This window comes from Dama dama, chromosome 21 (genome assembly GCF_033118175.1).
Source record: "Dama dama isolate Ldn47 chromosome 21, ASM3311817v1, whole genome shotgun sequence".
NCBI lineage: Eukaryota > Metazoa > Chordata > Mammalia > Artiodactyla > Cervidae > Dama > Dama dama.
In genome coordinates, this window is record NC_083701.1 from 63,581,776 (window position 1) to 63,597,429 (window position 15,654).

The window sequence follows — 15,654 nt, forward strand, 5'->3', positions numbered from 1 at the left end:
AATACTTTGCATTGGGATTAAGAAATAATTTTCTTTGAGAATTAACTGAATTTAATTGTCTATATATTTTTCTTCAGCCCATATGTTGTAAAGTACTATGGCAGTTACTTTAAGAACACAGATCTCTGGATTGTCATGGAGTACTGTGGAGCTGGCTCTGTCTCAGACATAATTAGATTACGAAACAAGACAGTAAGTATTTTAAAATTGTTTTGCCAATCTCATTTCTAAAGATTCATATTTTAGAAGCTGACTATATAGTGTTTTGTTACAAGGAAAATATTAGTGTGAAAAAAGGCTTTACAGTGTAAAAGGATCTAGTATGAGGTGTGAGAGTTAGTCACAGATCTTTGTGTGGCAAATACAGGAGTCATATGATTGTTTAATTTATTTATTAGGATAATTTTTGGTTTAGTCACCCAGAAACCACCGTGGCACTCCTCTTCTTCATTTGGAGTCAGTGCTGCATGTTCTTTATTAACTTGAGTTCAGTCAGTTATGGCTAGAATTTTATTTCATAGTATTTATGGTATTTCTTTACCATAAGTTTTTTTGCATTATAACCTATGGTTGGTAAACAGTTGAAGTATTATGTTTCTGAATCTTAAAAATAACTGAAGAACAATTTTTGTCTTATTTCCCCAAATATCTCAGGATGTTTGAAATGAATAGAGCTCAATTATAATTTTTTTTCCTGGTAAATTCAGCTTAGTGAGAATGTGTTATTTAATGATAAATTTTATGGCTATGTTTTAACCCTAAGTAAAAGAGCTATTTACAAAATTGTTTACTTTAGCCTAGCAATGCACCTAGTTAACTTGGATAATTTACAAGACCAAAATGACCTTTTTAAAATCTGTGAATGACTAAGAATAATAAATCAGTGAAATAATTTGTAATTCTGTAAAACAGTATCCTAGTTACTACATGTCATTACTACATGTTGTCAGACATGTTTCAGTAAAATACATTCGGAAAAATACTTAACTACTTGAGTCAATTTGTGGTTAACCAGAATCATTTTAAAGTTTGATTGGGGAAGTACGTTGTAAGTTTATCCTACTAATTTTTTTTTTTTCTGTTAGAGAAAATAAAGTAAATAGGATTTCTTTTAAAGGAAGTGAAACAGAAGTTAAAATAAGCCCTGTTTTGACAGAATGGATTAAGTGATTTGTGACATTTTAATTACATATTTTAGAATTTCTATGGTGCTTAACTAACATTTATGTAAATCAGATGACTCCTGAGTGGCAGGACAATGCTTTAATTGAAAATAATTATACTCCAGTTAGAGAAGTGTTTTAAAACCATTTCAGGGCTAAACTCAGTGCATTTGGTATTTAAAGTTACCAAGTAGAAATATGGAGTAATACTGTAGGTAGTGTAAAATCTATTTTATTTATTTTTAATGTTAATGTTACTATTTTGAGTACATAGGAAGAATACAATCTTCTATGTATTCTAAGTATACAAAAATACTTTTATTTCTTGTGGTTAATAAATAAAAACCATGAAGGTATACTATAGTTCTAAAAGGTAGATTTGGATGGGATAATTATTCTCAGGTATCTCCTTCACCAATTATCAAAGGAAGGATTTTACCCTATTTGCGCTTTTTTTTTAGAAAGCAGATTCCACCTATCATGTTTGGAGATCATACATTTGAAATAGTCTAATTATTATTCTCACAAGTTGGTTTTCCTTGGGCCTGGGGAGGTATGGAAGGATCTGATTCCCAAATACAAAAAAGAATCCAGAACTGCATGAGATGGTTCAGGTGCTGTACGTATATTTTTTCTGGGTATTGCCTTGATAGCAGCTCCTGTTAAATCTCAAAAATATTGTGTACTACTTATGCTACTTTTCCTTCATTTATGTATTATTTAAAAAGAGTACCATTGTTATGAAGGTTGGCAGTATAGGGGGGTAGTTATCATCCTGTTTAATATTTGATTATTTTTTAGGAATGTTCACTGGAATGATAATCTTGATTGTTTGAATTTCAGAGGCATGACTTTCAAAAAAGGTGACCAGTGAAACAGCTGTCCTTGACCTGTTAGCACTCACTCTAGTAGTTAATTGTTTTCATGGTCACAGAACAACCTGTCTTTTCCTAACAGTATGGAAATTTTTCTTTCAGGCTTTATATGCTGTTTTGGTTTTTGTTACGTGTTTTGTTGTTTCTTGTATTTCTGTGTACATTTTAAACAGCACAAGGCTGTTTAAATAATAATTCTTCTTATTATTTTTGATGGTGTTTAAATTTATACTTTTTTTGCATTTCTCAGTTGCCTGAACAGTGTTCTTTAGTGTTTCCTTATGATGGTAATAAAATCGCCCTTGGTTTTTTTTTCTTGTATGAAAATGTTATCTCACTTTACTTTATTTTTATTTTATTTTATTTATTTATTTATTTTTTCAGTGGGTTTTGTCATACATTGACATGAATCAGCAATAGATTTACACGTATTCCCCATCCCGATCCCCCCTCCCACCTCCCTCTCCACCCGATTCCTCTGGGTCTCACTTTACTTTAGAATGATACATTTGCTAGGTAAAGAATTCTAGGTTTGCAATTTCTTTTACATTTTTTATTTAAGAGGATTGACTCTTGGAAAACCGCCTAAGTAACACCGTTTTTGTAGAATTATTCTTGTCTTTGAGAGAAATCTTATTAGGGCTGAACTGTTCTTGATTTTCAGTTCTATTGCTATCTTTTTTTTGTGTGTGTGTTGAAGTATAGCTGATTAACGTTGTGATAGTTTCAGGGGAACAGGTGAACAGGGAAGGGATTCAGCCATTTTCCCCCAAGCCCCTCTTCCCTCCAAGCTACCACATAACACTGAGCAGACTTCTCTATGCTACATAGTAGATCCTTGTTGGTTATCCATTTTAAGTATAGCAATATGTACATGCCCATTCCAAACTCCCCAGCTGTCCCCCGATCCTTCCCCCACCAGCAACCATAAGCTTGCTTTTGAAGTCTGTGAGTCTGTTTCTGTTTTGCTAGTAATTCATTTGTATTTCTTTTTATATTCCACACATAAGAGATGTCATAGGTGCTGTTGGTTTTTTGATCAAATATTTATGTAAAAATTAAAGACAGAGAAAAAACCTGATTAAGTTACATACCTTTAAAAAAAGTTAATAAGTTTTTAGCCTGAAGTATAAAACTGTTTATATATTACCTCCCTCCTATCTGTGCAGTTTCATAACTTGTCACTTCAGCTTCACAGTAAGAATGGGTTCCTAGAATAAAGGAATGGGTTCATGTTTTAGTGTTTTGGTATATGCTTTTGCCTCATCTGCTCCCCCACCTTTGGGTGTTTTTCCTTACCCCTAGTCTTTGCCTAGTGAGTTTGCATCCATGAAGGACTTGCTCAGTTATCACCTCTTCTTTGAAACTTTCCCTGTTTTCCCAGGTAATTGGTTGATTAATGAATTAGCTAAGTATTTATTACATATTCACTCTTACATAAGAGCACAATAAATTCTAGCAGCCATTATTTAAGGATTTTTACTGTTATTATCTTACATATTTTGACAGCTGGATAGACTAACATATTATTGTTTGTGTATTGGCTCTTTTACTTATTTTTAGTGCTTATCCTTTGCATTTTATTATTATTGTTGGTAGTGGTGTTTTTCTTACATTTGCAGGCTTGCTTGACAGTTTGCTAATAGTTTTATGAGTACTTCACGTATCATTTTAAAAGTCAAAAAACCAGTTATCTGATTGTCAGCATAGATATTAAGGAATTTCAAAATTTTTTAGAAATTTAATTTCTAAAATCTATTTTAGAGGTTTTATGCCCTGACATTTTCTTTGGGAAATACCTAGGAAAAGATAAAAGCATAGAATTCAATTTGAGGGTTAATTAGAACTCTCAGTGATTGGAACTGAGCCTGAGTAGCAAGAGTTTTGGGGTTGGATTGTTGGTAGTTGAGCCAATAACAAATGGTAGTTCGGGTAATGGTGGTAGTACTAGAGGGAGACGGAAGGTGAAACTTTCTTATATTTCAGTGGGTGATAAAAGTTTGAGTCTTCTAGTTGCATTTAGCGTAGAAATCACTATTTGGTTAGAATTTATTGAATCTTTTGGTTTATAAGTTAATACCATATATAAGTTAATCTATAATAAGTATATGTGAGTTAAACTCCTGATTCTGTGATCAGACCCACAGCATACAACTCATGTCCTGGTATCATGTATCTTTAATAACTGACTTTTTAAAAAACTAATATTTAAAACTAGAATTTGGTGAAACCTATGTGTAGATACCGTTGCTGTGGCTCTCCTGTACATGGAAATCACATTTAATTATTAGTCAGCTTTTAGTCTTTAGGAGAAAAGTTTTAGCAGTTGCTTTCCCCTACTATAAACCTCTCAAGGGTAGAAATTTTTATATGTTCATCGTGAAACTATTACAAGTGCCTAGAATAGCTACTGGCATCTAGCAACCTTGATAAATGTTTGTTGAGCTGAAACAGGAACAATTCCTTGACTGCTTCTTCTGTGAATATAAACAATCTAACTCATCTATTTAGTGTTGTATTTTTGCAGGTAAATTGTTAATTTTCATAGCTACTACTATTCAATATTAATGATGTGGGTTATTGAACAGATATGATCATATACCAAAGAAAGTATATGTGCTTATCAGTAACCTATGAAAGTGTGAAATAACAGGATCTGTTGTATTAGTTCCCTGATTTTTATAGAAGTTATATTTATGTAAATTAAATTTTTTGCTTATTTTTACAAATGTATATCCTGATAACTCAAACCATAGGCCTCATTTGGCTGATGAAAAAGAAATCTGCCTTATGTTGTTATTACTGGAAGTTACTGTAATCATTGCGTTTTTTTTTTTTTTTTGAGTGTTTTCAAGTTTAAAAAGAATAAAAAGTCCAGTAATTATGGGAATAAATACATAAAATATTTATGGCAATGATTTTGAAGGTTTTCTTATGAGGACATTTTAAAAACCAATGTATTTTATGTTAAATGCATTTAACCTCTGAACATTTATGCATTTCAAGTATTTATGCATTTATGCAAAGTAAAAATAGACAATTCTGTGAAATTGAAGCTTTTTAAAGACAGATTGTATATTTGATTAGAGGCTTTCAAAATGATCTTTACATAATTGTTAAGCTATGCCTTGACATATGGAAGAAATAGAGTCTACGTCTTAGATGTTTGTTGTGTGTTTGGAAATGTTCTAAGAAAATGCCTAAGGTTGGTCTCTCCCACTCTGACTCAGTTTTCATTTGGCCACTTATTTTAATTCAGCCTAGCACTGTGGATTTTAATTTTGGTCCTTCCAGAAACTAGTTTTATAATCTGGGTCTTCCGCTTCCTGATAATAATTAGCATTGGTCCAGTGCTTTGCACTTTACTAGTGCGTTTATTGATCTAGGCCTGGCGCTGTGTGTTAGAGGTGCAGACAGCTCTAATAAATGTTGCTGTTGCATTGTTTACAGACTGGTTGAGGTAATGCATATGTAAAAAGCTAAATTTGATTCTGTAAAGAGTTGGAGTTCTTTAGAGAAAGTACAAGACAAGCACTTAGCCTAACATGGAAGTTCAGTGAAAGCTTCATAGGAGAGAGAACGCTTTAACATGATCTTGGAAGAGGAGTCATCTGTCATTAGAGTCAGGCTCCCCAAGGGCAGGGTCTTGTCTTTGTTCACTGTTCTGTCCCCGCTCCTTGGACAGTGCCTGACGTGTAGGATGCTGAGTAAATATTTGTTGTATGTGTAAATGAACGAATGAATGACTCAGAGAAGAGAGGGCAAAGGACATCTTGGAAGAGGAAACAATGATATACTAGAATTATATTTTCATCTTTAAAAGTACAGTGTCATATTTCTTGATCACCTGAAGGAAAATGTTCCTGGCATATGGTTTAAATGGATTTACTTTCCTCAAACTTAATTGCTCAAAATCATTGTCATATATTAGTTTGATGGATCTATGCTAGGATCGTGATTTTTTGTCCCCCCCCCCCCCCCCCCATGTTGGAAGAAGTAGCACATACCATCTTTATCATTTCACTAATGTTTTCTAGCTTCTTACTCATTTTATCTACTTCCTGGAGTTTGTGTGATTCTTCTTTGAGAAAACATTCTTTGGATCTTCCTGATTTCTTGTTCTAATGTGGACTCATTGCTTTTTAGGTCTGCCATACAGCTGCAGTCCTGGAATTTCTTTTCACTGGACTCCTGGGTTAGTGTCACCATTTTCTTGTGTATTTCCTATTTCCTTGGCTTTTCACTCTTGTTCTGTGTTTTTCCTAAACTGTCTTTTTCAGGATACAAAATTAAGAGATCAACTAGTTGAGTCCTCTCTGTCTGAAAATGCTTTTATTTTGCTTTCAAACTTGGTTGATAGTAACCTATGTAGAATTTTACCTTGAAACTAAGTTTCTCTCAGAGCTCTGATAGCTTTCCTGTATTATCTTCTAGCAGCCAGTGTTGCTAATGTTCTAGATAGCTAATGCCTGTCAGAGTCTTATTCATTTGTAGGTTTCCTCCCACCTCACAACTTTTTAGACTTTTTTTCTTTATTCTGATGTTGACTAAGATCAAGATATTTCATGAGGATGTGCCTGAGTCCTTTTTGTTAGTTATGCTTAGCACTAAGTAGTTCCTTTCAGATAAAAACTTGTGTCTTTCTTTAGCTTTGGAAAAATTTCTTTGATAATTTCCCCCCTGTTTTATTCATTGGATGGTGAAATCTCCTGAATTTTCTTCTTTTTATTTTTCCTCCCAGGTTTTCTGCCTCCTTTTGGGGTTTTTTTCTTTTCTTTTTTTCTACTTTATTTTCTGACTCTTCTAACTGAACTTTTTATTTCAGCAGTTATGTTTTAATTTACAAGAACTCTCTTGGTTTTGGTTATTTCTTTTTCACAACATCTTGATGCTTGAGACATGGATGCATGATCTTTTCTAATCACTCTAAGAAAAATAAGTTTTGAAAAAAGTTGTTTACTGTTTCCTGCATCATCTCTATTTCTGCTGGGGTTATTGCTTCACTTGCTTGATCCTGGTCTTCCCCATGGAGGATGACCGCCGGAAAGGCTGACTAGCTCTCATTGGAAACATTGGGACGATGCTTTTTGCCTGGCAGGTATAATGTTAAGATGAACTGGCTGGTATCTGGCTTTAGGAGGAAGTGTCTGCAGAGGTGGTTTGTTCAGTTTCTTCAGCCATTCCCCTCCCCTGCCTTTTCTGGGGCCTGGGGATGAATGCCAGGATGCAGGTAATCTCTGTGTATAAAGTAGGCATGAGGAGCTCACTCTTGCTCTCTTTTCTTCTTTTCACTTCCTGGGGAAAAGCTAGCCTACCTTTTGCATTCCCCTTCTCACTCCCGCCCTCTCTACCCAGTGGTTCTAACTGGGAACCCCCTTAGTGTTTACTTGGTGATCACCCCTTCCTTGCCTTCTCTTGCCTGTGAACTCTTCATAGAGATGCTTCCAAATTTATTATACTCTCCTGTGCTGATTCTTTTATCAGTTTATTTATTAATTTTTTTTCCCTATCAGTTTAATGGGAATTTAGAAGGAGGAAAGACAGAGAACTAAACAAATTGCAAATTCAGATTGGTTTTTGAACCTGAATCAGTGGTATGTTCTCTTCCCCTTCCTACCCACATCCCTATAGATACTTTCATACCCTTAGGTGTTTAAATTAATACAGCTACTTTGAGGAGTACAATTTGATGCAGTGTTGTAAACTTGAATACGAAAGCACCATGGGAAAACACCATCCAGTGTTTCTCCTCTTCCATCTGTACCTTAAGAGAAACCCTAACATGATCGGATGGTGAGAAATGTTCCAGAATGTTGTCACAACAAAAAATTAGGAGCAGACTTAAATGTTGATGAGCACTAGACCCTGGACTGGAGAATTGCTGCTGTTCTTTCAGTCTCCATAGTTTTGCCACTCCTTGGTGAAGACAAACGGAGAGGAGCATTCTGGTTGAAACCTTTTAGAGTACCCGTACCCTGATGTGCAGGTGAAAATGACATGAAAATACCAAGTGAAGTTTGGGTCTTAAAACACAATAAATGTCCAGTTTGGTATAGGAGAGAAATTTTTTTAGTGTCTGCTTCTACCAGAATGAACTGTATTTTTGTGATTGGGTGGGAGTGGGGGAGGGGGCATTGAGGGAACACAAAATAATGGAGCGGAAGTTCCAGACTGAAGAGAGCAGTTCCTAAGTTGTCTATATGTGTATTTTCCTGAAGACTTGTGGTGGACTGGTTATATAATGGCAGTGATTGTGAAAGTCTGGTTTTTTAGGCATCACTTGAGAAGTGTGAAGGACACATTGAGACCATTCTTTTTGGTAAATTCTTGCTGTTAGTATTATGGTGATTCTCAACTCCAGACATTTGATAGGTGTTTTAAGAACCGTTGCTGCAATACTGGTATGTGCCAGGCATATTATATAGACTGTTGCATTTAATCCTTGTGTAAAGACTGAACAATTGTGTAAGGTAAGAACAGTTATTAGCCCCATTTTTCCAGACAAGCAACTGAATCATAGAGTGGTAAAGTAGATTAGAGGGAAAGAAAGGGTTGAAATTATACCCGACTGCTGGAATCGAACTGTAAAAGTTAAGAGCATAGAGTGTAGAGCCTGACTGTCTTGAATTGTGGCTCTGCTACATACTGGTTGTGTGAACTTAAGCAAGTTTCTTAACTTTTCTGTGACTCATTTTTTTCATTCGCTAAATGGGATAAGAATACCACCCTACTTCATTGAATGGTTTTGAAGATTATACGTTTGTAAAGTGCTAGAAACAGTCCCTGGTACATAAAAAGTCCTGTATGTATTTGCACTGATATTCTCATCATTGTCCTGCCTTCTCACTTATATGGATGGAAGTATCTTTGCATTGTGAGCATTAATCAGATAATGTGTTTGAGTAGAATAATACAGAAGACTATGGAACCAAGTACAAAATCTCTTAGCATTCACCATTGGTACCTTGAATTATTTTCAAGAGAGGCACATAAGCTCCATGAGATAGAGCTTACATTTTTAGGTACAGTGAAAGTTTGTTTAATAGACTCAGACAGTGGCTATTCAGAACATGCTGGAATATTTTATTTTAGTGCCCTTAGAATTAACGCCTTATACATAATAGTCTTTTTGATATATGTTTGCATTTTAAAAATATGTATTCTGCCTTGATGTTCATTATGTACTGTTTCAAGCTTTTTTTTTCCCTTAGTGAAGGCATACCAATTTCTTACTGATTTAAGGTTTAATACTTGGAGCTTCAAAATTTGGTATTGTTTCATCATTAATAATAGACATCTTTTTGAGATGTGTGGATTTCTGTTCCATAAAGTTCTTTTTAGGGTTTATGTTTGCCTGTGTGTTATTGGACTAATTCATGTTTGACTTTCCTAATCACTTTGTTGCATGTTCCCTCTTTGTGTAATAGATACTAGTTCATACGGGCTTTACAACTCCATATATATTGAGTGCTTTTCTGTTGTCTTCTGATCTCTTTTTCAGGAATCTTTTCATGTGGGAAAGGATTTTAAAATGTCTGCCCACTGACCATTTTCACAGTAGAGTATCAGTTCTCTTTCTCTTCAGATCAAGGGATTATAAGCAGCGAGTATATATGTATATTTACATATGGTGTAAGTAGTGAAAGCTTTCATTTTGAATCACTAGTTGTGGGACTTTGTGATAGATTATTAATTTTTTTTTTTTTTTGCCAGACATCTGCAATCCAGATTTCATGAAAGAAAACCTCTCTGCCCTTTTGTATATAATAATGGCTAAAATATTCTAGTTATGTTTTCTAATGTACGTACTTTGTATTGAGCAGATTTGTGTTTTTCTGTAAGAATCCCATAAATTTTTTATTGTTTAAAACCTTGGCTATTTTATACCCTCAACACTCCCATTTTTGGGTGGGATGAGAGAGTGGTGAGGGGTGGAAGGGAGTTACTGAGTTGCTCTGTTGTTTTTTCCAGTGTTTTCCTCATGTTGAATACCTAACAGACCCATTAAATGTATGTATTGTTTTCCCCAAGAAAGGAGGAGTAAGAAGGGGAGAAATTTTGATTGTAGAGCAGTTGAAATCTGAAGCTTCATGGATGTTCAGATAAAGCCTTACATGTAAGCTTAAGAATTACTTTTGAAATTTAGGTATTCCAGAAATTGCTACTTAACCCCTCAGGTTTCTCTAAACCATTGATTTTTTAGCAAGAGGCTTTGGTCACCATTGTGTATTGATGTAACATGTATATCATAAAAACTAATAATGCTGAAACATTCGAAGAGCTCTATAAAATGAGATATCTAAATGCAGTGTTAATTTAATTTGGAGTAAACATTTATTGGCTGGGGCAGGTGGTACTCGGAAAAATGAAGGCAAAAAGGAGGCCTTCATGTTCCTTTTAAAAGACTTCTTTGTTCTACTTTTCCCACCCCCAGTTATTGTAGCCCTTTTGTTTGGTGGCAGAAAATAGAAATCAGCTTCAGAGATTTCATACTGTTAAATATCTGGAGTAACCTATAGCAGTTCTAGAGTTGGTCAATGGTTTGTGCTTTGTACAAACCTCTTTTCCAGGAACCTCCCCACTTTTTTGGTATCTACGTGAAATTTACTACATCGGTTTCAGCTCTTGGTTATAAATCACAGAAAACTCACCTCAAACAGGCTTGAGCCGGGAAGGGAATTTATTTACTCACATAACACATAACTAAAAATCTTTGCAGGGCTGGTTTCATGCATGGCTTGATTCAGAGTGAAAGGAATTACTTAGACTTGTCTCTTTGTTCTAATACCTCTGTATTGATTCTACTCTCAGACTCTTGCCTTGTAGTGGCAAGACGGCTGCTCGGTTATACCTTTCTAGTTGAAATCCAGGAGTCTTGTACCTCACTGGTTCTGAATGAGTCATGTGCCTTTCTCTGTGGCCATTGGAATGTGATGCAGTAATTGGATTAGATCTAGGACATGTGTCTGACCTGGAACAAGGATGGAACTGACTGCTAGAAGTGCGTGGTCTGAAGGTGGGGAAATGGTGATTCCCTCAAGGGAAATGAGGGTATGTTAGCAGGAGGAGCCTGGTAGGCTGGAGTCCACGGGGTTGCTGAGAGTTGGACATGACTGAGCGACTTCACTTTCACTTTTCACTTTCATGCATTGGAGAAGGAAATGGCAACCCACTCCAGTGTTCTTGCCTGGAGAATCCCAGGGACGGGGGAGCCTGGTGGGCTGCCGTCTATGGTGTTGCACAGAGTCGGACACGACTGAAGCGACTTAGCAGCAGCAGCAGGAGAAGGGTGAATGAGTGTTAGAATGGCAAAAATAACAGGTATTTGTATGTATTTATCAAACCTAAAATCAAAACTAAATGTTCCAAGAATAAAACACACACACACACACACACACACACACACCTCCTTCTAAAATAACTTCCAAAATGAATGTTAAGTGTTACAGTGGTATCTGGTGATATTCAGGGTTAAAACTATGGGGTCCTCAGCCTTTTCTCCCTTTGTCATAGTGGAGTACGGCAAGGGACAGCTGGGATCATGTATCTCAAGGAGCCTGCTTCTGCTGGGTCAGCAATAAGTGTTTGCTCTAGGAATTCATGTAAGTCTGCTTTTCAGGATCACAGAGCGGTGGTTTCATTCAGACCATGGTGACCTAACCCTGGTTTTAGTTCCGGTGTCCATGGCCCCTTCTCCTGACAAGGATTTTCTCACCCTAAACGGGTACTGCTGTTCAGTTCTATGCTAGAATCTTAGAAGAAAGAATCCTTTTGTGTGGAAAGTAATTCTTGCTCCTTATTTGGTGTCTCCTGTAGAGTGAGATTGAGTTCTAAGTTATTTCACACATGCTTCTTAAAAGTTCCAAGCCACAGCCTTAAAATGACCATGCACTGTAGGATCAGACCCCGAGAGTTTTTCATAGCAATCATGTGCCACATCTCAACTCTTATTAAATATGTCGTGCACATCACGCTCCATGACATCTTTTCTAAGTCTTTTGATTGGATTATAAACGCTTTTCTTTATGATCTTTCCACATTGCAATATAGTCCCTCCAGTAGTCTTGCTCTTCTACCTTAACTAAGTAAAGTAAACCTACAGAGGTATTTCCTTGGCTTCCCTAATTGGTGAGCTGCCCAGTCTTCACCTTAGTTGCTGTACTTCTTGGCATTTCTCCCAGTTCTATTTCCCTTTCATAAGTCAGGCCCACTTTCACGCACTTTATTTTTATATTGTATGTTCCTCTCCTGGCAGACTGCCTGTCACAGCCAGACCTGCCGTGAGCCCTCCCTCCCTGTCATAAGCCTGACCCCTTAGCACACCGTGACAGTGGTTATTTGGAATGATGTGGTTTAGTGGAAGGACCCTTGAATGTAGCGTCAGAAGACCAGACATCAGTTCCTGGCTTGTTACATGTTAGCTCTGTGACCCCGGATACACCGTGTAATTCCTTTTAACTTCAGATGCCTAATCCTAAAATGGACCTAATATCGTATTACTTGCCTTACCTACCTCAATGTTTTCTTGTGAGGAACAAAGATGATGAGTGTCAGAGCATTTTGTAACCTGCAAAGTTCTACACAAATGTAAACTGTATTTTGTTACTATTAAGGCAGAAAATTAAAAAGATGGTATTTAGTTTTTAATGATTTATCACTGATTTAAGAATTTTATATTTGTTGAAATAGTGGATATCCTCTAGTATTAGAAAAACATAAAAAGATCATTGTGTCTTATCCAGTAAAATATTATTTAATTTTAGGAAATCAAGAAATGTAAGTTAGTTTTCAGAAAATGGAAATTTAGCTTGTTAGGTAGCAAGTCTAATTTTAACAGTTTTAGATGAAGCTCTTTTTAAAATTGTATAATTCTTTATACCTTTAACCAAATGTATAAATGCCTTCCATTTTAATAATATAAATAAAGGGGAAAAAAAGTAATAGGAGCACATTGTAAAAATTCCAAACAGTACAAAAGAGGAATTTAGCATCTACTCACTCATCCCTCAGTTTTACTTCCTGGAGGAGATGTCAGGTACCAGTTTCTTGGGGCTTCTTTCAGTGCATGTGTATGCATTAAAAAATTTTTTTTAATTGAAGGATAATTTCTTTACAGAATTTTGTGGTTCTCTAAGAATCAGCCACAGGTACATCCATGTCCCCTCCCTCCCAGACCCCCCTCCTGTCTCCCTCCCCACCCCAGCCTTCAGCCTGTAGCAGAGCCCCTGTTTGAGTTCCCTCAGTCATACCCGTTGGCTCTCTATTTTACACATGGTATTGTATATTTCTATGTTACTCTCTCCATATATCTTCCCTTCTCCCCTCCTTTCCTCCTCCCATGTCCATAGGTCTATTCTCTATGTCTGTTTCTTCATTACTTCCCTTACTTCCCTGAAAATAAATTCACCAGTGCCATCTCTTCAGATTCCATATATATGTCAGTATACAATATTTATATTTCTCTTTCTGACTTACTTCACTCTGTATAATGGGGCTCTAGTTTTGTCCACCTCGTTAGAACAGATTCAGATGTATTCCTTTCTATGGCTGAGTAGTATTCAGTTGTGGATATGTACCACAGCGTCTTTATCCATTCATCTGTTGTTGGACGTCTAGGTTGCTTCCCTGTTCTCGCTATTGTAAACAGTGCCGCAGTGAGCATTCAGGTACACGTGTCTCTTTCAGTATTGCTTTCCTCAGGGAATATGCTTGGGAGTGGGATTGCTGGGTCGTATGATGGTTTTATTCCTAGCTTTTTAAGGAGTCTCCATACCGTCTTCCATAGTGGCTGTATCAGTTTACATTCCCACCAGCAATGCAAGAGTGTTCCCTTTTCTCCACACTCTCTCCCGTATTTATTGTTTGTAGACTTTTTGATGATGGCCATTCTGACTGGTGTGAGGTGGTATTGCATTGTAGTTTTGATTTGCATTTCTCTAATAATGAGCGATGCTGAGCATCTTTTCGTGTGCTTGCTAGCCATCTGTATGTCTTCTTTGAGAAATGTCTCTTCAGGTCCCTTTCCCCCTTTTTGATCGGGTTGTTTGCTTTTCTGGTATTGAGTTGTATAAGCTGCTTGTATATTTTGAAAATTAATTCTTTATCAGTTGTTTCCTTTTCTATCACTTTCTCCCATTCTGAGGGTTGCCTTTTCACCTTGTTTCTCGTTTCCTTTGCTGTGCAAAAGCTTTTAAGTTTAATTAGGTCCCACTTGTTTTTTTTTTGTTTGTTTATTTTTATTTCCATTACTCTAGAAGGTGGGTCATAGAGGATCTTGCTTTTATTTATGTCATTGAGTGTTCTGCCTAAGTTATCCTCTAAGAGTTTAATAGTTTCTGGCCTTACGTTTAGGTCTTTTATCATATTTTGTTTTAAACAAGAGATTCATACTGCATGTGTGGTGTTCTATACTTTGCTTTCCTTTCCTTTCCTTTTTTTTTTAGACTTCTTTTTCTTTTATTTTTTTTCTTGGCGAGCCAGCCAGGAGATGAATTTTTTTTTTTTTCAACTTTTGATGTATCTCAGAGATATTCCCATATCAGTATATAGGTCTGTGTGTATGTAACAGAATGTGTTTTTTTCAGTACTTTGGATAAAATGAGCTCCAACTTATGTTGTAATCAAAGTTGAAGGAAACTTTTGTAGGTATGTATTGGCTGCAGTCCATGGGGTTGCAGAGTCAGACAGGACTGAGCAACTGAACCGAGCTGATTGGTGCACGTGTGTTGTTCCACCATTGGTTACATCCTGAGAAATGAAATTACTGAGTTAGAGGGCATGTTCATGTGACAGCTTCTTTTCTTCTTCTTTTTTTTTTTTTTTTGAGGGGGGCAATTTCAGTTTGAATTATGAAAGGATTTTGGATTTTGCTTTCGGTGGCTTCCTGCTTAACTGTATGCTTTGGCATCTCTTCATCTTAAAATTAGAAATTTTGACTAAAAAAATGCATTGGGGTAGTTAGGCAGTTTGGGATGGACTAGGTACACACTGCTGTAATTAAAATGGATAACCAACGAGGAGCTACTGTATAGCACAGGGGGCTCTGATCAGTGTCGTGTGGCAGCCTGGATAGGAGGGAAGTTTGAGGGAGAAATGGTTACATGTGTATGCATGACTGAATCCCTTTGCTGTCCACCTGAAACTGTCACAGCCTTGTTAATTGGCTATACTCCAACATGAAATAAGAAGTTAAAAAAATCCATTGGGATTTTAAGCAAGTTTATTATCTATTAGCTAGTACTGCAAATCTACTACTACTACTATAAATGGTTTTATTATTAAATTCTCCACAGTAGCTTTTCTGCTTCTAGTCTTTAGACGAAGGCTGCTGTCACAGTTTCCTTCTTAAAAGTTCAGGTATGATCGTACCGTCTTTTCATTTAAAAGTATGTAGGCACATAAAGCAGAGTTAACCTTAACCTATCTTTGCCATTTTGCACTGTTTTCCCATGCACACTGCATATTCGGACACAAAGAACTGGTACTAGACTTCATTCATTTTTTGTGCCCATTTCATTTACACATATCTAGTATTTCTTTTCCTCTTTGGTCTCCTGACAAACTTTGTACATTCTTTAAGAGGCAGCTCAAAAGTCTCCTCCTCTGTGAAGACTTCC

General features: G+C 36.3%; 1 protein-coding gene across 1 annotated transcript in view; it reads left to right on the forward strand.

Annotated features, from left to right (window-relative positions):
* The window catches only part of STK3 (serine/threonine kinase 3), a 293,448-nt gene that overhangs the window by 66,419 nt on the left and 211,375 nt on the right, over window positions 1-15,654 (forward strand). The window contains exon 4 of the mRNA XM_061123688.1: window positions 78-192. Coding sequence (XP_060979671.1) covers window positions 78-192 — 115 coding nt within the window. The remainder of the gene's footprint in view (window positions 1-77; window positions 193-15,654) is intronic.